Source organism: Typopeltis vanoorti, chromosome 12 (genome assembly GCF_054136105.1).
Source record: "Typopeltis vanoorti isolate ZY-2024b chromosome 12, IOZ_Tvanoo_1.0, whole genome shotgun sequence".
NCBI lineage: Eukaryota > Metazoa > Arthropoda > Arachnida > Uropygi > Thelyphonidae > Typopeltis > Typopeltis vanoorti.
The window spans coordinates 18,894,632-18,915,926 of record NC_143560.1 but is presented as its reverse complement, the minus strand read 5'-3'; the positions used below and the strand labels follow the sequence as shown (position 1 = coordinate 18,915,926).

At 35.6% G+C, this 21,295-nt stretch overlaps 1 protein-coding gene across 5 annotated transcripts in view; it reads right to left on the bottom strand.

The window, feature by feature from the left end:
- The window catches only part of Atg7 (Autophagy-related 7), a 350,749-nt gene that overhangs the window by 154,686 nt on the left and 174,768 nt on the right, over positions 1-21,295 (bottom strand). For all 5 annotated transcript variants that reach the window (XM_090402077.1, XM_090402076.1, XM_090402073.1 and 2 more), the window contains one exon: positions 9,933-10,023. In XM_090402077.1, the coding sequence (XP_090258203.1) occupies positions 9,933-10,023 (91 nt within the window). The remainder of the gene's footprint in view (positions 1-9,932; positions 10,024-21,295) is intronic.

The following is a 21,295-nucleotide window of genomic DNA, read 5'->3' as shown; positions in this document are numbered from 1 at the left end:
TTAACAAGAGCGCGAGGACTAGACTTTTCACTTGGAGAATGATTGGAATGGGTTGCCTGAGTCAGCTACGGGTGCTTTGTCTGTAACGGTTTCAATGAGAGGTATGACAGATACCATACTGTACTAAAAGGAAGGTAGGCAATGGCATAAAATAGTTTGAGTCTTTCACCTGAGTCACAGGGCTCCATGGAGGCACCTATGCAATAATAATCTTAATTGTGAACTAGATGGAATGTGATGGTGAAATTCAGAGTCAATAACAAATGAAGTTATTCAATGATATTTATTTCCTTCATTTCATAAAATGTGATATAAAAAAAAATATCACACAGAGCCGATATGCTGGAAGGAACTGTCAGGGAGACCTGGATGATCAATGGAATTGACATTCGATATGTTGGTCTTTTTCCAGGACCAATAGCTGATACCACTGTACAGAACTTTTTACAGTGGAATACAACTAATCTGTCAAAAGATTTTGCACACAACATGTGATTTTGTCTTTGAAATCTGCTAGGTAAAGAACTTTGTCCTGATATGCTTTTAAGAAAACCCCAAAGTCAAAAGTCACAGGGATTAAGGTCTGGTGAACGAGGTTGCCATCTCATAGAAAATGAGCAATTGATTTCTCTATCCTCTGTGAAATGTTGATGCAGTAACTGTTGAACTTCATGTCCTGGGTGAGGAGTTGCTTCATCTTGCATCAACATCATTGTGTTCAGGCACCCTCTTTCCTGCATGATGAAAATGCTCAATATGTCCTGATAATGTGTAGCTGTAACTGTGCAGGTCACAGGTCCAGTTTATACTGCCTTACGGCTCAGTTGGTATGCAAAATTCACTATCTTTCCTTGCTCACAGTGTCACATTTCCCCTGTCAGGTGTTTTTTTTTTTTGAACTTTTTTTTTATTGATAAAATTTCTTCCCCGCGATCTGATTAGGGTATCCACCAAGTCTGAGGGTATTTTGTCTACTGGTTCTCTTTACAGACTGCTCTGAATAGGGGTACTTTAACTTGAACACCCTGCATTTTCTGGGATGGCCTATTGTTTCAGGCTGTTTATTATTTCTGATTGATATATAGAATTAAAGGCTTTTTACAAAGACAAAATATGCAAGAAGATGACATTTACTTCTATTCTATTACTTGGATATGTGTATATGGTCCATTGTAGAGAATCTTGCTATAAAGCTTGCTTGTTCGTATGGCTGTGCTATCAATAGCTATAATACTGGCTTATAGCTATCGATAGCATCTCTGCTTTTATTTTTATTATAATAAAATAACTATTGATTTATGCCATTGCTATGGATTTTTTTCTAGTTAATATATCACTGAACATATCCAGTAAAAATTATTTGAAAGGTTTTTGGAAGGAAGGGAGATATTATTATTATGTGACACCTCCAGGGAGTCCAAAGACTCATCGAGGGAGAGTGTGTGCCAACAGCATCGAACGATTGAACCCCTTTCAACTACTAACCGTGCTCAAACTTGCTTAACTTTTTTCATGAGCCATTAGTAGTAGAGGCTCTACCAATCGACCAACCTTTGCTGGCATATGATAGAGACATACAAATTAAGAGAATCTGATTTTATGTGTTCTGCTAGTATACCATCTTCAACAGGACTTTTCTTTGCTGATCTGAGAACCTTCCATAATTACTCTGTTATGACTGGTGATCTACCTCATCTAAATTTAATGTAGGATTTGCATGTTTCGCTTCCTTTGTATAGGTCACTATAAAATTACTGCACATTATTTTGCCTCTACTATATTGTACTACTCTAATCCTTATTTATTTTTTATTTTTTCACTTTTGAGGTGTGTGTGTGTGTGTATTTTTTTTTTTTTGCTCTGCTGTCACACTGTATTAATGCAGGCTACTTTAAGTTTGAAGAAAAAATTTATAAACAAAATAATAGATTAACAATGGGCAGCCCCCGTCTCCAATACTAGCCAACATTTTTTTCAAGGATTTCGAAGAAAAGGTCATCTCTACTGCTACACTTAAACCTAAAATCTGGCTCCATTATATGGATGACATATTCCTTATTTGGGAATACGGTATAGATAATCTTCACATTTTTTAAATCACTTAAACAACTTCCACCCAAACATCAAGTTTACCATTGAAATTGAAGAAAATGGATCTGCTGTTTTTAGACATTAAACTTACTAAGATGTCTGACTCCTTAAAAATCTCGATCTTCAGAAAATCAATGCACACGAATAGATACCTGCATGCGTCCTCACACCCCTACCCAAAAGTTAGGAATGATCTCCACTCTGGCTCATCATGCCAGGTCTGTATTGTCAGATGAGGAGGAGTTAAGAAATGAACTACAACATCTCAAAAGAACCTTCACAAATAATGGCTACTCTTCAAAAAATCAATAAACAACTATACTGCCGTCCTCAAAACAACACAGAGACACAGGAAAACCCCAAGGGTTATATCTCTTTACCATACATCAGCTCGCTCTCACAGAAACTAAGAAGAATTTTGAAAATATTTAATATAAAATGTTCTTTTCCACTCTTCCTAAACTCAGATCAATTCTAAGCCAACCAAAACAGGCTCACAACCATCTTCAGTTTCCAGGTGTATATAAAATCATATGTGACTGTGGGAAGCAATATTATGGCCAAACTGAGAAGTCCATCCTCCTACATCTCAAAGAACATCAGAGAGACATCGCTTATAGTAGAACCAGAGCAAGCGCCCTCTCAAACCATGTCGTGTTCTCAGTGAACACAAATAATGAAGGCCACCAACACAAAATAGACTGGAATACAACATCAAACATTCATATATGCCATGATGAAGTAGAACACCACATAGTTGAATCCAAAGAAATTATCCTAATCACATAAACAGTAACCTTAGTTATAGTTTGGCAGACCCACATAGCTCTGCTATCAGATACTGGCACACTCATGAAGTCACATGCTCACATATGCCTAACAACAGAACTTTAGCCCGGACTGTAGCTTCAGTTCAAACTTAATTCCAGTTCATAGTCTGTTATTGTAGTGGTACAATGTTTTTCTTTACGGTGTTTTTTATGTTTGCTTTTAATGTTCTCACACCTGAAGAAGTCAGCATTCCGACTAAACATGTTGTGTGTTAAATTAATTTATCTAATTTTCAGAATTCAGTCAGTAAATAATATGAACACACACACACACACACACACACACACACACACACACACACACACACACACACATGGAGAGCCTGTGTAGCTCAGTAGAAGTGGCATTTGCACTCTATGGCACTTGACCACACGAAGGAACTTGGCGGTTCAAATCTAGTTGCCGACTAGAGGAAATTTTTGCAGGCCTGGTTTGCCAAGTGGTCAGCCTGTCTGCTCTCTAGCAGTTGTGTGTTCAAATGCCGCTGTGGGCATGGATGTTTGTGATTGTCTGTGAAAATACTAGTGGTGGTTGTGGGCAGTAGATGGAGATGTGCTATGGTTGGTATATTGAGTGGTGGAGACGGAGGGTTGTGGAGTGGGTGTCCTCCCTCGAAGAGTCTGGGGACTCCCTGGAGGTGTCATGTACTAATATTAATAATATATATATATATTCTCCCCCATTCTGTGTAACCGTTGTCTGATCATTTTCAGTGATATTTTTTGTGTTCTATTATGTTTTGAACCGTTCTTATATTTTCTGATGCCATTACTCATTTCTAAAACATAATAGAAAACAAAAAATATACTGAAAATGATCAAACAAGGGCTACACAAAATGAAAAAATAAACAAAAAAATATATACATATATATATATGGATCTCAAAACTGAAAAATAAATAAGGATTAGAGTAGTAATGAAGTAGTAGGAATAAGCCTGATTTATTCATACTTCTTTCTTTCAATGTTCCTTCCATTATTTCCTCAAACTTTTCTTTATGGTTTAGGTTAGACCCAGTGGTTATTTCATTACCAATTTCAATTCTTCTCTCTTCACATTGATTTTTTATCTTACTCTTGCTAGCCTATTATCACTATCTTCTGTTTTCATGTTCTTCATCATAATACAATTTAATTTAATCAATTTAACAGAATAAACAAAGATGGTATCAGTAGGGATTCAGGTGAATAACTTTATATGGAATAAAAGAGAAATTAGTGAAAACACTAAACTATCAGTTACATGTTCAAATAAGGATATGATAGCTGAGTTCGAAGTAAAACAGTTGATCAAAGATTAAGATCACAGGTATGAGAGCTCTTATTAGGGGGAGTGAAGAGGTGACATCACTGGCAGAATATTATTAAAAATGAAGATATTAGGAATGATCATAATTTTTTATTCAAGAATGTGTAAGCAGAGCTAATCTCAGGTGGTATAGTCACTTAAACAAACTAAAAAAAGAAAGATTAGCAAAGGTTTGATGCTAGGATGGCAGAAAAGTGACCCAAATGCCTGAGAAGACTGAAATATAAGATATTTCAGTCTTCTGCTGGAGACCTAGCAGATAACTGACTAATTTGGAAGATAATTGTCTATAAGAAGTTAATGATAATGTCAACTTTTCATGTAGTAAGATCATAGCATTCTGTACATTCCTTGAGGATGTATATCAGGAATATGATGATAATAATTTTTTACTAAGTAATTTAAGGAAATTACAACGTCAACTAGGATATACACTAAAATAAATTTTAATATACTTCAATATTTCGGCAACGTCACATTGCCATTTTCAAGCAACTTAAGAACAAGACACGTGCACGCAGGCACAACAAACAGTAAATGAGGAAGAAGCAGGAAGCTATTATTTCTCCTTAAGTCCTGATGGTGCCCCATAGTGGGCAATGTTAGTATTCTTGGGTGAATGGGCTGAAGGTCTTCTGATGTAGGTTTCCCAAATTTGAGGCAGTATCATGCAGCCAAATTTGTTGAGGTTTGGATTGTTTCTTAGGGCTGAAGCTGATTCCATGAAAAGCCCTTCATATTTGTATTTACTACAGTGTACTATCGTGGCTTTCTTCCACCGTATTCTATGGCAGGTATCCAGCGCATGGCCAGCAAGACCAGAGTGGCTGTATTGGGTGAAACCGGATGTAGTCCTTGTGTTCTGAAATTCTGATATTGGCTGTCCTGCCTGTTTGGCCAAAGTAGGACAGCTTACAGCTGCAAAGGACCTGGTATACACCAGGTAGGTCTAGGGGTGGGAGGCTGGTCTTTAGTAGAGCGGATAAGGGATGCCAATTTTTTATAGGGTCTGTAACAAGAAGTTAAGTCATGTTTTTTTAAAATTATTGTAATTTTTTCCGAGGTGCCCTGGATATAGGGTATGGCGATGATGGATTTAGAGTAATCCTTGTTGTGAGGGGGTGGGGGGTTGTGGTTTACTGGTTTCAATATTTTTTGGATTTTTTTTTGGGGGGGGGGGGGTTAGCCATTGGCTGAGAAAGTGTTGAGAATGTGGTTTACTTCTGTGGTTAGAGCATTGTCATTTGAACAGATAAGTTTAGCCCTGTTGTGTAGTGTCTTAATGACTCCATATTGTTGCGAGGAGGGGTGGTGGGATTGTTGGTGAATGTATCTGCCTGTATGGGTCAGTTTTCTATAAACTGAGAAAACCAAGGTTTCATCAGGCTGGCGGGTGACTAGTGTGTCTAAGAAAGGAAGGCAGATGTTTTTTTTCTTCTTCCAGAGTGAATTTGATTCTGGGGTGTTGGTTGTTTATATGTGTTAGGAAGGAGAGAAGTGCATCGGAGCTATGTGGCCAAATAGCGAACAAATCATCAACATAGCGAAGCCAAATGGTTGGTTTTTGTGGAGCAGAGTTTAAGGCTTTCTCTTCAAAAGTCTCCATATAAAAGTTACCAAGGGTGGGGAGAGTGGAGAACCCATGGTGTCCCCTCTATTTGTTTGTAGAATTTTCCTTGGCAAACAAAATAGCCTGAGTTCATTGTGAACTGAAAAAGGGCTGATATCAGGAGGAAATTTAGCTTGGATTAGTTCTAAGGATTCTTTGAGTGGGACATTTGTGAACAAGGAGGAGACATCAAAACTGACCATTATGTCAGTGTGTTTGAGTGCAAGGTTCTCTATGCTAGCTTTGAAGTGGGCTGAGTTTTTTTATGTGTGAAGGTGTGTTGTCAGTATAGTGTGAGAGAGCTTTGGCCAAATGTTTAGCTAGTTTGTATGTGAAGGAATCAATGCTATCCACTATGGAACGTAATGGCACATTTTCCTTATGTATTTTTGGGAGTCCATAAACACCAATACAGCCACTCTGGTCTTGCTGATCATGCGCTGGATACCTGCCATAGAATACGGTGGAAGAAAGCCACGATAGTACACCGTAGTAAATACAAATTTGAAAGGCTTTTCATGGAATCAGCTTCAGCCCTAAGAAACAATCCAAACCGCAACAAATTTGGATGATACTGCCTCAAATTTGGGAAACCTACATCAGAAGACCTTCAGCCCAATCGCCCAAGAATACCAACATTGCCCACTAGGGGACACCATCAGGACTTTAGGAGAAATAATAGCTTCCTGCTTCTTCCTCATTTACTGTTTGTTGTACCTGCGTGCACATGTCTTGTTCTTAAGTTTCTTGAAAATGGCAATGTGACGTTGCCGAAATATTAAAGTATATTAAAATTTATTTTAATGTATATCCTAGTTGACATTGTAATTTCCTTAAATTACTTAGTAAAAAATGCATAACCAACGTCTAAGCCTTTCCACGAGAATTACGATAATAATAATGATGATGGTTCCCCCCCCCCCCTCACATAATCCAGACCTCTAGCAAACCAAATATGGAATTTTTAAAGCCACTTCAGCCTTCCAATAAGAAGAGTGACAATGAAATTTATTTCCCTATCTAAAGGCGTTTACAAATATCCATGCTCATGGTGAGATTCAAACTGCAGCTTGCTGGATGGATTGTTAGTGGGTAAACAAAATCCACTTGGCTAACAAGACCCGCAATGATACCCTGTAATTTAACACTAAAGAAACAACTGCTCACTAACATAATTATGTTAAACTATGGTGAGGTGTTTATTATGTACATTAATGTAAAATATATATATATAAAGCAGTAATAACAATTTCTTATAAAATAAATAAATAAATGGTAACTGTTATGAGGATTTAAGGGTAACTACAATTATGATGCATTAAACCTACTATGTACAGAATTTCAGGGCTGCTAATTATAACAAATTCAGCAAATTCAGGTTATTGCTTAGAGCTATGCAATGGCATAATAAACTGCTGGGGCAAGATGTCTGCAGTAGATGGAAAATGGTATTTGTAGAAAGTAGGGGAAGACTGCATTTCTAGAATTAGAAGAATAAACAAGCAGGAATTAAATGGATGAGTAGCATCATTAAGAAGCTGCAAAAAAAAGTTTGTAGAGGGGAATTTATAGAATAAAAGTGATCTACAAGCTGAGCAGTACAAAATCCAGGCCAGAAGGGAAACTTTTATGGAACACAAAATCAGAGTGTGAGGGGGAATTAGCTCAGCAAGCAAATGGTAATCCCAAAAAAGTTCTTTTAGAATATCACAAGGAAGAATGACTATGGTAGAATAATTTTGACGAATGCTGATGGTAAGAAGGTGACTGAAGCAGATGAAATAGCTGAATTACTGAGTGATCACTTTGCAAAGATGCATTATCAGGTGAAGATACTGCAGTAACAGATGTAACTAAGAAGATGTAGAAATAGATCTAATTCTCATGGCTGTATTTACAAAACCTTTATATGAATGTAGTTATGATACAGTTATCAACATTTACATATTATGAGAATGTGCTACACAACTGGTACCTTCAACAAGAAGTTACTTACGTGAGACAAACATGGCTTTAAGGTTTATATAATTCCATTACATAAACCCCAAGACTGAGGTAACAAATTATTGATTGATCATCTCAGTCAATGAAGGGATGGTAATGACTTAGTAATTTACTCACTTTTTATAGTATAGTGACATCTGTATTGGATAAAGGGAATGTCTACATAATGATACTATTGGTCTTTGCAAAGGCATTAATGCTTTGCAAAGTCATGAAGGAGAGTCCATGAGAAGATATCTGAATAGTGCTATGCTGAAAGGCTCTGTGCTTGGACTGCTACTATTTAATTTATACATTAAATTAGCCAGCCTGGTTGACTGAGTGGTTGATGTATCTGCTCTCCAGCCAGAAGGCTGTGGGTTTGAATCCTGCCATGAGCATGGATATTTGTGATTGTGAAAATACTAGTGGTGGTGGTGGTGGGCAATAGATGGCATCGGTATAGACAATGCAGTTCGCTGTAGTTGGCAGATTGAGTGGTGGAGATGGGGAATTGTAGAGTGCCCTCCCTCGATGAGTCTTCAGACTGCTTTGAGGTGTGATATAATAATAATAATAATTAATGATATATGATCTAAGGGAAAATATTTAATTGTTTGCTGATGATGCAAACTGAATTTAGCAATAGTTAATAAAGATATAGAGATCCTACAGAATGATTTATATAGACTGACAATAGGAGCAAAGGAGAATGTCTGTCAGTTTAATGTAGCAGTTTAATGTAAGGTCATGCATTTTAGGATGACATAGGCTATGCAATAAATATACAGATGAAAATGGGCTGCAAGAAATTAATAAGACTAGGGATTTGGGGGTGCTGGTGGATTCTAAGTTAAAGTTGAGACTATATTGCAAAAAGTAGCTAAAATAACTCATAAGATTACCTGGTTATTCAACATACTGACAAGCAGAGATAAGGAGGTTATTATACCTCTTTATATGGCACTAAGACAGTTCCTCCCCCCCCATCTGCATTAGTGTACACAGATCTCATCACCTGGGTTTCTGTAGATGTGGAAGGGATAGAAAGGAACCAGAGGCAAGTGACCAAAATGGTTGCAGGTCAATGAGATGCTCCATATGATGAGGACAGGTGGAAGATTGTAGGTTACAAAAATTATTTGAAAGGTGTAAAAAGGGAAGGAGGGGAGATATGATAGAGACATACAAGTTACATAGAGATTTACAGGACTGATAAAGGAAAATTTTTTCAGTGCATGACTAGTGGGGAAAACTAGAGATTATAGCTTGGAATTGCATGAGTGTTGTTCCATTGTATAAGGCTTTGATTAGGCCACACATGGACTATTGTGCCCAGATTTGGTCACCTGGTTTTCAGAAGGATGAAGAAATGTTGGAAAGGATTCAGAGGCGACTGACTAAGGTAGCTTCTAACCTCTGGAATGTCGAGTATGAGGAAATATTGAGAAGATGCAACTTGCAGTCTGGTGGACAGGAGGAATAGGGGAGATATGATAGAGACCTACAAGTTATTAAGGGGTTGTTATAGGATCAATGTTGGAGAAGTTCTACAGAAAATAGTGGGAGATCAGGAGAGAACCAGAGGTCATTCCTGGAAACTGTATAAAGAGGGTGTGAGTAGGGGAGTGAGAAGCAGGTTTTTTTCATGCAGAGTTGTGAATGATTGGAATGCTCAAATTCTCTGCAGACACCTGAAAGCGTGGTGTCTGCAGAGAATTTGAGTGTGTTTAAAGCACAGTATGATGAGCTGTGTGCTTGATAAAAGGACCTCCTAGATGAGTCTTTGACTCCATGGGGTCTTGGGTAATAATAATAATAAGGATTTTTGACTGGAGAGTAGAGGATGAGTAGAATAGGTTACCAAATGATGTCAGTGCTTGGTGAAATGTTTAGTAGGCTGATGAGTCTAAAAACATTCCAAAATAACAAATAAATGTATTTATTTCTACAGAAATAATTTACTGAATAGCACTATACAGAGCTATTATAACCATTTTTCATTTAGTAAATGCAATCTCACAGACAGTAATTTGAAATAAAGGACTAATAGAAAATGGATTATCAACAGTATTACTATATATATATATATGAATTACAGAGGCTTACTTTCTTGGATCCATTGCTGAACTAAGATTAACAACTCTAGGACCTAATTTATGGTTGGTATTTTTCTCCCATCCAATACACTGGGGACATTCTGAAAATATTTAATTCATATTATATTATCCATTTATAGCAAAAGGTTTTCAACTTTTATTCTGAAAGTCAAGGGAGTTTTACTTTATAAGACTAGTGAATAAAATTTGAACAAACATGGACTGTTCTTTGTTCCTGTGTAGAAACTTCTTTTAACTTGGTTATACTATAAATCGAAGATACCAAGAAATTATATTCTTGGTTTCATTCTTTATTCAAGAGTAAGCAAACAAAGATTGTGCATGAAGTCACTTAACAACTCCTTCATTACTTCAACCTTGGTATCACTTCTGGGTTTGGCTCCCACTGATAATATCTCAATAAAGGTCAAAAACAGTCTAGGTAGTGGCCTTTCCCACAATGCATAGTATTATGGGATACTAAGACTGATGTAGTCATTAGCCTCTATATACAAGTAGCCCAGACGTGAGGTGACTTCATGTGCAAACTTTGTTTGCTTACACTTGGATAAAAGATGAAACCAAGAATATAATTTCTTGGCATCTTTAATTTATAGTATAACCAAGTGAAAAAATTTTTCAACATCTACCTCTCATCCAGAGTATTTCAGTAATAAGTGTGACACTTTTTGGCTACTTATATATGGAAATATGACTTCTGCATTACTTCAAACTTTGGTGTCACTTCTCGGTCTGTCTCCCACTGATAAGACCCCAATAAAGGTAGAAAAAGATCTGGGCAGTAGCTATTCCCACAATGCATAACATTATACATGTCCATAAGGTATGTGCATTGCATTATGTGATTCTAAGGCAATTGATGTGAAGTCATTAGCCTCTATATATATATATATATACAAGTAGCCCAGTTGTGAAGTGACTTCATGCACAAACTTTGAATAAAGGGTGAAACGAAGAATATAATTTATTGTCCTTGTGTTATATACTAGAGTCTGCATGGTTAGCCTAGTGGCTATGCACTTTGCGTATGCCTGGGGAAGGAGTGTCCTAGGTTCGATTCTCATCGACAACGTGAGGAGCTTAAGGATCTTCCTCAGCCATAGTCAGGTTAGCCGGTCTTGGACCTGGACAGCAGAGTTTTTCATTCTGCAAACAGGCAAACCGGCCCCAAGAATATCGTCCTTAAGGAATGCAGCAGAAGAGTGGAGAACAGGCTGCATTGATACACCAGTAACCTCTCATTAGGAGGGGACTCAACCCATCCTAGATGGAGGAGAAGGATATATACTAGAGTGGCTTATTAATTTTTTAGTGAAATAAACCACCAATTAATTAATTAGTGGTTTATTACAGTTAATATCACAGATTCAGATTTGGGATTTTAATATAAAAATAAGTTAACTTAAGAGATTGCATGAGAGACAAATAAATTTCAAAATTAATATCTTTATTTTCAAACAAATAATATAAGTATAGATTTAGTTTTTTTTTATAGGTATGTATGTGCATAAAATGTTTGTTTTGCAAGCACTAGACAATTCCACTGTATAATTAAAACATACTCTAAAGAGAAAAGTGCCCATAAACTTAACATTAGACAAAGAAATATCACACAAGATCTATTTTCTTCTCTTCAAGATCACAGGTTTGATGAGAACACACAAAGGCAGTTAACTTCAAACTTATTTCTGCTGTCAATAATTGCCATTAAAATATAATTACTTAGCTCATACCTGTTTTTCTTTGAAAAAAAAAAAAAAAATAATAATAATAATTTGTGCGCAACCTTTCCAAGCAAAATATTTTTCTTTCGTGCCTTCTTTAGCATATAAGTTCCTTTTTTCTATATCTTTGGAATACCAAGATCATTTAAAGTTCCCATTTTTCTTCTGGAAACCTTGTCCTTATCCTTGCATTACAAAATGTGTTCATTACTTTCTAATTTGCAATGTTTAACTAGAATTTTACTGCTTAATGTATCAAAAGTAACTATCCATTACTTCAGAAAAAACTATAAAATTATTATCACTTTTGCTAGACTCCAACTTAGTTTTGAAAGAAATTCATTTATTTTGGAGTAACTTTGTTTCCCTCATAATGCTCTTTCCAGCTTTTTTGTTTTGGCTTAAGAATTCCTTTGAACTCTATTTATTTTTTCCTTAAAATTCCAACTTTCAGAATGTATTCTCTGTTTAATCTGCACAACAGCTGTATTATTTTTCTCTCTCTTTTATATCAACTTCCTCTTCGGAAGTACAAACTTCTTGTACAAGAGCATTACTGCCTGGCACAGAAAAATAATGTGGCAGCAAAAAAGCAAAATCATTGCTTATTATGTAAACAAGACTACAGATCTTTACTAGTGCAAAAATATCATTGGGAAGTTCAACAGTTTATTCTCTCAGGTTTAAGTTACAAAAGTTAAATTTGAACCATGTCCTTTTTTACAAATAAATATTGCAATTAAATAGTTTGCAATAAGTCATAACTAAATAAATATTTCCTTTATTAACATTATAAACACATTTCCAATGACAAGAAATAATTCTTATCATTATACTTTTAGTAAATGTTTACATACATATTAAAACTAAACGTTATCCTTTCCTTTTTGATTAACTGAAGTTTGACTGAAAAATACTTTTGCATCTATTCTATAGAAATAACTTAGTCCCAAAGGTTCTTTTATTTATTTATTAATCCACATTCAGCTGTATGGATATTACTGTAAGAGTGAGATGACAAACTAAAAAGAGATAGTGTGCTTTAAAGTAATGCTTATGCATTTTTCCAGAATGCTTTTGAAGTTTGGGATCAGCACAGGTAAAAAATGCATCCATAATCAAGGTGGATACATAAAAAACTGAGTAGAGGACACTTCAACACCTATAATATCAATTAAATAATAGACAAGAAATGATATTAATGCATTAATTATTATTATTACATGACACCTCCAAGGAGTCCAAGGACTCATTGCAAGGACTCTCCCCTACTACTTACTTCTCCTACTACACACAACTACCATTCACACCATCTACTGCACGTCACTGCTACAAATGATATTTTTGTCTGCAAATTGTGTGTGTTGCTGAAAAACCTGAGTTTCTGGGAGAAAAAACTCCACCTCCATATGAGATTGGCTAGCTCACCTTCAAATGACAAAACCCATATATAGAATTTCATAAAATTTCATAGAATTTACAACCGTGTTAAAAGACTTTATTTATTATCCCGATGTTTAGATCTTCACATCAAGATCATCATCTGGAGCATACATAAGTATACAGAACATTGATTGGGACATTTGTAATTTACAAATTGTGTCATTGATTGGGACATTTACAAATGTCCCAATCAATGACACAATCCTTCTCCTACAGAACAAATTCCCTCCAGATATCACGGCGCTTTTTGTGCATGTATTATGGTCGGGTTACTTTGTATGGCAAAACGCCTTCTACTTACAAAAAGAAGGCACAGCCATGGGCTCGCCATTATCCCCCCCCCTATTGCTAACTTTTACGTGGAACATTTTGAGCAACTTTCCCTAGATTCCTCTCCTCTAAAACCCAAAGTCTGGCTTAGATACGTTGACGATGTTTTTGCGATCTGGTCCCATGGCCGCCAGACATTAGACACATTCCTTAGCCACCTAAACAAACAACACAAACGCATACAGTTCACAATTGAAATCGAAAAACACAACACACTTCCATTTCTAGATACACTTGTCACACGTCTTCCCTCGGGCAATCTTTCCTTCACTGTTTACCGAAAACCGACACATACGGGAATATATACACATAAACTCATACCACCACCCAACACAAAAACTAGGTGTCATCAACATGCTAAAAAACAGAGCTCAGACGATTTGTTCCAGTGAACAGACACTGAAAGACGAGTTTAAAATTATCAGTAATAACCTACAAAAAAACGGATACAGCCAAAATACTATAAACAAAATTCTCTACAAAACCACAATAAAAAACAAAGACAAACCAGACTACAGTAAAACTATAACCATTCCCTACATTACAGGAATATCAGACAAAATAAACAGGGGGTACTACAAAAGTACAACCTCAAAGCCACCTTTAAACCTCCTGCAAAATTAAAAAACTTACTCAACTCATCCAAAGACCCACTCCCTCCACTAGCTCACCCTGGAGTATACCAGATCTATTGTACTTGCAACATACCATATATAGGAGAAACAGGACGCATTATTCCTATTAGACAAAAAGAACATAAACGACACATTAAATATAATAATTATGGTGAAGCTGGCCTTTCTGATCATGCCCTGAATACCTTACACAGAATTGACTGGAAAACCACCAGCTGTCAACATCACACTAGAACATGGTATGAACGGAAATTCAAGGAAGCCTGTGAGATTATCAGCAACCACCCCAATCTGAACAACAATGATGGTTTAAAAATCCCAAACATTTGGAAGGTATATATTCGACCTTCCTCACCAAGAACAACTATAAACAGGACTGTAGAAAATCCAGTATTGTAAATCAAAAATAAGAATTGTAATACTAAAAATAGGACACCAATTGTTTCTGAAAGAAAACCATCTAAAAGAATGTTTATCCCTATCATTGTAAAAATAGAATTTAGCTTGATGTAAACATTTATTTTTTATTTTATTTTATTTTATTTTTATATATATATATATTTTTTTTCACCAGAGGTCACGTCAGTAGAATAACATGTGATCAAATCATTGTTTCTCTAGCTTACAGTTAATGATGAAACTCAGCTTGTTCTGTATACTTATGTACGCTCCAGATGATGATCTTGATGTGAAGATCGAAACGTCAGGATAATAAAAAAAGTTTTTTTAACATGGTTGTAAATTCCATAAAATTTTTAAAATGAATGCTGGTCACCGTGTAACCCTAAAAGAAAGGACATATATAGATTCCTTTCGTAACGATGAGAATCAAACTTACGTCTTTTCCATATGAAGGGTGCAATATACCATTGTTCTTCCAATTGCATTACGGATTAATCCTCTACCTAAAAGTAAGGAAACAAAGTTTGCACGTGAAGTATCTTCATGACATGACTAGGCTATGTGTATAGAGAAGCTGCTAACGCAACATCAACTACCTCACTATCTAATAATGCAAAACACACTTCTTTTCAGAAGAGTATACTGCACATTGCATTATGGGAAAGGCCCCTACCCAAAATGGTTTTGACCTTTATTGAGGTCTCATCAGTGGGATGCCAGACATACAAGTAGTAAAAAGGTTTATCACCTTATTATTAAAATATTCTGGATTAGACATGTAAAACTTTTTTTTACTTGGTTATCAAATAAATTATAATAGATATTCTTCTATAATTATATTCTTGTTTTAGATCTCATACTCAAGCATAAGAAAAAGTGCATGTGAAGTATCTTCACAACTGAGATTCTTCGATCAGGTAACCAAAAAAAGTTTGTGCAGTTTTCGATAGAGTTCGCTGCAGTGACTTGTTTTATTTTTTAATGGTTTGCAGAGTGCAATTTTATGTGCATCATAAGGCACAGATATGTGTCAGTCAATCAGTGCACTCTAACTTGGTGTACTCTTTTTCTGTGACTTTGAATCCTTTTAAAATGTCAGTTGAACCTAGTGTAATTCAAGCTTGTTTGCTTTATGAACTTAAACTTGGCTCGAAGGCTTCAGAAGCGTCTCATAAGATATGTGTATGGCATTTGGAAAAGATGGTAGTGGAACATACTGCACAGAAATGGTTTAAAAAATTTGTTTCTGGTGATGAATCGCTTGAAGATGCACCATGTTCAGGAAGATCCTGTATTATTGATAAGAAAGAATTATGTGTGATGGTTGAAAATAATTATGTCAAGAATTTTCACAAATGTTTAATGTGAGTGGTGAAACAATTCGTTTACACTTGCTCATCTGAGAAAATCATGGAAGCTTAGCAAATGGGTTCCACATGCATTATCAGATGACAATAAACTTCAAAGGCTATCAATTTGTTCTTCTCTTCTTTCATGTCATACAAACAAGCAATTTTTGGATTACTTGCTCACTTGTAATGAAAAATGGATCTTGTGCTCTAACAGGAAGCACACTTATCATTGGTTGTCACCAAACGATCCACTACCACACACTTCAAAGGCACTGCTTCATCTTCAGAAGACTATGCTTTGTGTGTGGTGGACTGGAGCGCATTGTCCACTACAAATTGGTACTAGACAATCACACGTGAAATAGATAATTTCGCAATAAAACAGAGATTGAAGTGGAGGTTGTTAAGTTTATTACTGTGTGACCATGGATGATAGATCCTTCGACACTTCTGTGCATGGCAGAAGGCGAATCCATTCTGATAACAGAGTAATCAATGCATTTCATGGGATGAGTGTTTAGTATTATATGTCGGAAAATTAGCTTTTCTTTTATGAAAATTCTAGTTTTTAAAGTGATAACTATTTTGCTTGTACAACAGTTGGAAAATTTTATATATACAGCACGTGATTTCGTGTGCTGGTGACGAATTGGTACATTACCTTATTCCTTTCTCCCCTTCAATATGAATTGACTCTTCTTGGCAATCTGCCAGCGATGGCTCTCACTTCTGTGGTTGCACAGTACTTCTAAAGATGAAACGTTTTATAAAAGTGGAATTTACATACTTGTATCTCATTGGGAAAAAGTTGTAGATTGTGAAAGTGCTTATTTTAATGAATAAAACATTTTATGGACATTTCTGCAGTTGCTTAATTTTTATTATGAAAAACTGCACAAACGTTTTGGTTACCTGATAATACAGATTACAGTAAAACCATAGCTATCCCATACATTAAAGGATTATCAGATAAGATAAATAGAATTCTACATCATTATAATCTTAATGTTACTTTTAAACCACCTATAAAATTAAAAAACATATTCAACTCCTCTAAGGATCCTCTCCACACCCCCATTAGCCCACCCTGGAGTATACTGTATCCCAGTGGTTAAATTCTGAAAGAATAAGTTCTGGGGTCCTATACAAAATAACCAATTGTATTTACCTGTGGATGCTATCCGGGGAAGCTCCAAATTTCCCCATCCCTTTCATCATGCATTCGTAATCAGGTGACTGTTGATACTTACTTTATATACACATTCAAAACTGTAAACAACTGTTGAATAATAACACAATAATATAGGCATAATTACTGTAAAGGGAGAAAAGTCACAAAACAGAAAAATGTTCCTACAAAATAACCAGTTGCATTTGCCTTTGAATGCGATCCACAGGTCGCGTGTCCAGCAAGTCAGCAAATCTTTCCTTTCATTCAGCATATTAATATTATCGCATTGCAACTGATGGGAATTCCGTGTTTCTATGGATTCCTTACAGACCTCTTTCTCTTCAGAAACTACACATTACAAACTCGTTTTGTAATATCACTGTCATCCGAGCTATTTTTCTGTTTAAAGAAGGTACCAATGTACTTATCCATAGTTGAAATATCATATTTACCCGAATATAACTCGCCCTCGTATATATATCTTGCACCCCTAATTTTACTTTTCTAAAAAAGAAATGAAAAAGGTTCACATATACCTTGCACATGAAAAAAAGCTTAAGCACGTTCATGTCAGGGCGACAGTAACTTGCTCCCGTGGTAAACAACACACCTTCCCCAATAGCCACTATACCGCAGAGGAAAGAAAAACAAGTACTTTTATTATGTTAGTGAATAAAGTAAAAGCACTCTGTGTAATATATTTCTCAACAAATAGTGCAATTAGAGACAACTGGGATAAAAATTACACTAATGAATGAATCTTATGTCCCCTCATGCAGAAACTATGCTGTACAGACTCAAGCAAAACCATATGCTGCACTGCCAAACACAGTATCTAACTAAAAACTATTGTTATTAATTAGATGTGTGTGAGTTCGCTCGCCACAAAGCAGCAATAAAATTCAATCGAACGTGTTAAAACTAAGAAAAATATATATGGTGAATGTTGTTATGGCAGTTTCACATATTATTGGAATTCGGTTGAAGAGAGTTAGCATTTCAACTCAATTGTCAGCTTGCTTTTATCTTTCTGTCGTGCAATCTTTTATTTATTTATTTATTTCATGTGCAAACTACAGAAAATGTAAGAGCATACATATAAATGATTAAATGCATACATTTAATGAAGCATTACATTAAAAGAATTGTGATTAAAAGCATACATTAAAAGACAAAAATGCCACTTGCATGAAATATTAAGTAAAAACATAAAATGTCAAATTTCAGTCATCCAGTGACTAATATACTTTAAAGCTGCATTACACTGCATTAAATCTTCTTGGGTACTTATACTATTAATGTCTATTAAGCAGCATTGTAGAAGATGATCCATAGTTTGTGTTTCACCACATGAGCAGTTGTCATTGTCTGTGTAGTCCCATCTGGTCATATTCTGCTTTGATCTGCCCATTTCGGAACGAAGTCTATTCAGTGTCTTCCATCTTTGCCAGTCAAGATGTAAGCCGGAAGGAAGAGATTCATTTAAGTTCAGAGCCTCTGGAGATTGTTCTTGCCACATTGTTAACCTTGTAGCTTTTATGGAATCAACCAATGGCTCCACTGAGTGAATAAAACTTTTCCTTGATCTTAGCCTCTTATGTACTGCAACATGTCCATACAAAGGATGCCGTTCATCATTTAGTTGTTGTTTCCGATCATATCTACCATGTGTAGTCCTTCTGATGTGAGGAGGTGCAATACTAGACAGTGAATATAGATGGTCAATTTTTGTAGGCTTAAAACAACTGGTAATGTGCCAACATGTTTCATTAAGAGCCTTATCAATAATTTTGACATGTGATGATCTTTCCAAAACAGGGCTGGCATACCCGGCTGTCGATAAGCAGAATGCCAGTGCAGAGGGATGTGCAGTACTTGTGGATTTGCACCCCACCGAGATGATGTTAATCGGTGCAGAATATTATTACATTATTACAGAATATTATTATATTTGAGTTTTAGCCGCTGTCTTCTCTATGTGTCACTTATAATTTAGGGTCCTATCTAGTGTAACACCTAGGTAAGTTGGATTTGGATAACTGACCAGTTTCACACTATTCTATTCTATATTCAACTCTCTCCTTCCTTATAGTAAACTGTAAGGGTTTCTAGCTCTTATCTCAAGCTGCTTCTCAATGTCATCAAAGGATTTTGCTTGATAAGCTATTGCCTGGTCATATGCATATACGAAGGTTCTTGACCATGGGTTTATAGGTTGGTCATTAGTACATATATTGAAGAGGAGGGGAGATAGCACACTTCCCTGAGGTAGACCATTTTTCTGGATATGCCATCTGCTCTTTTTTCCTTGAAAAGCAACAAAGAAAATCCTGCTGAACAGCAGCGACCTAAATATCTTTGCCCCAAACCCTCCACTAACCGTGTGTTTGTCATGCTGTTTGTCATGCTGTAAATTTTGACTATAAGCTTTCTAAGATTTAGTGTGTCATATGTGCTGTCAAATCTATAAATACAGCTCCTGTTGCTAACCCCCTTTCAAAGCCATCTTCAATAAACTATGTTAAGTTTAATACTTGTCCAGTGCATGATCTTCCTGGTCTAAATCTTGCCTGTTCTTTTATCAGCACTTTCTCTATTTCTGGACTTAGTCTGTTCAGATTAACCTCTCATACAGCTTCAGTGTTGTGCATAGGAGAGCTATAGGTCTGTAGCTCTTTGGATCCTCAGCAGGTTTACCCAGTTTCAAAAGGTATTACTTTCGTTTGCCTCCATATGCTGGGTATTTTAGCAAATTTCCAACAAAAGTTGAAAAATCCTAACAACCACTCTGTTGCCTTTTCTTCCAGATTCCTTAGTATCTCGTTTCTGATATCATCTATACTGGCAGCTTTTCCTGGTTTTAACTGCCATTGCTGTCTGTTTTGTGTTAGGCTTAATTACCATAAAGGGAGAAAAGTCACAAAACAGAAAAATGTTCCAGGTCTGGGTCTGGTGCATAAAAAAGTTTCGGGGCCGTTCCTAAGAGGGCCCTGGCTGAATTTAACCATTGCCATATCCTCTGCACCTGTAACTTACCTTATATTGGCGAATCTGGATGTACAATTCATATCCGCAGAAAAGAACACAAACAACACATTAAATTTAACAATTTTGGTGAAGCAGGCCTCACAGATCATGCTCTTAACACCTTACATCAAATCAGAAAAGTACCTATTTTATATCATACAAAAACCTGGTATAAATGCAAATTTAAAGCTTGTGAAATTTTGATCAACCATCGTAATCTTAACAATAATGGTGGTATAAAAATCCCAAGAATTTGGATAGCATATATTCAGCCTCCCCTTAGTTCTTTAAGCTTTGCCCCAAACCCTTGTTTTAAGACTCTAAGCAATAATTTCAACTCTTATTGACTACCATCTATACTGTTTTGTTTTAATTTATATGAGTAATTGCATGAGAGCATGTTACTCTTTAGCTTAATATATCTCTTAATGATTTGTAACCAAATAGATAATAATAACAGGACTCTAGCTTTGATACAGTAATTTTTTTTTTTCCACCAGAGGTCAGGCCAGAAGTTTTAATGGTTGACCAGATTACTGTAGCATATCATATAGATTGTAATTAGCTTGCTTTTTTGTATATATGTGTATGCTCCAGATGATGATCTTGATATGAAGGTCAAGTGATTATTTTGGTTTATATTAAACTGAAGTTTTACTTTAACACGGTAGTTGTTTCTATAATTTTTAATAATTAATTATTACATAGGTATTTTAATGGAGTCAGAAGACTTATCGTGGGTAATCCACACTAACTTTTATTTTTTCCTTACATAATGTGCATAACTATTTCATTATGTATCTTCAATGTTAATAATTTATTTCTCTCAAAATTTAGCTTTTTATTATAATTAATAGAAATATTATTTATAGTGAATAGAGCTATAGTGAACCTTTAGAAACTTTAAATACTTTTTTCATATGAACTGTTCTTAAGAAATATAAAACAAGACATTGATCACCTATCATGCAATTTAATGCCATTTTTCTCAATTCATGAGAATATTTTTCTTACAGAATAATAGATAATATATCGCATCAGATGATGTCATGAATATGCTATGAAAAAATTGAACTGGGAGAAAAGAGGACTAAATATTGATGAAGAATACTTAAGCGAGCAACATCACCAAAAGAACTAGAACACATGATTATTGAATTAAATAAAGCAAGTCTGGATACAGGCCAAATAAATATCGATAAATAAAAAATAATGTACAGTGGAAATACTTCAGAATGAAATAGTGAATTCATACAAATATCTAGGAC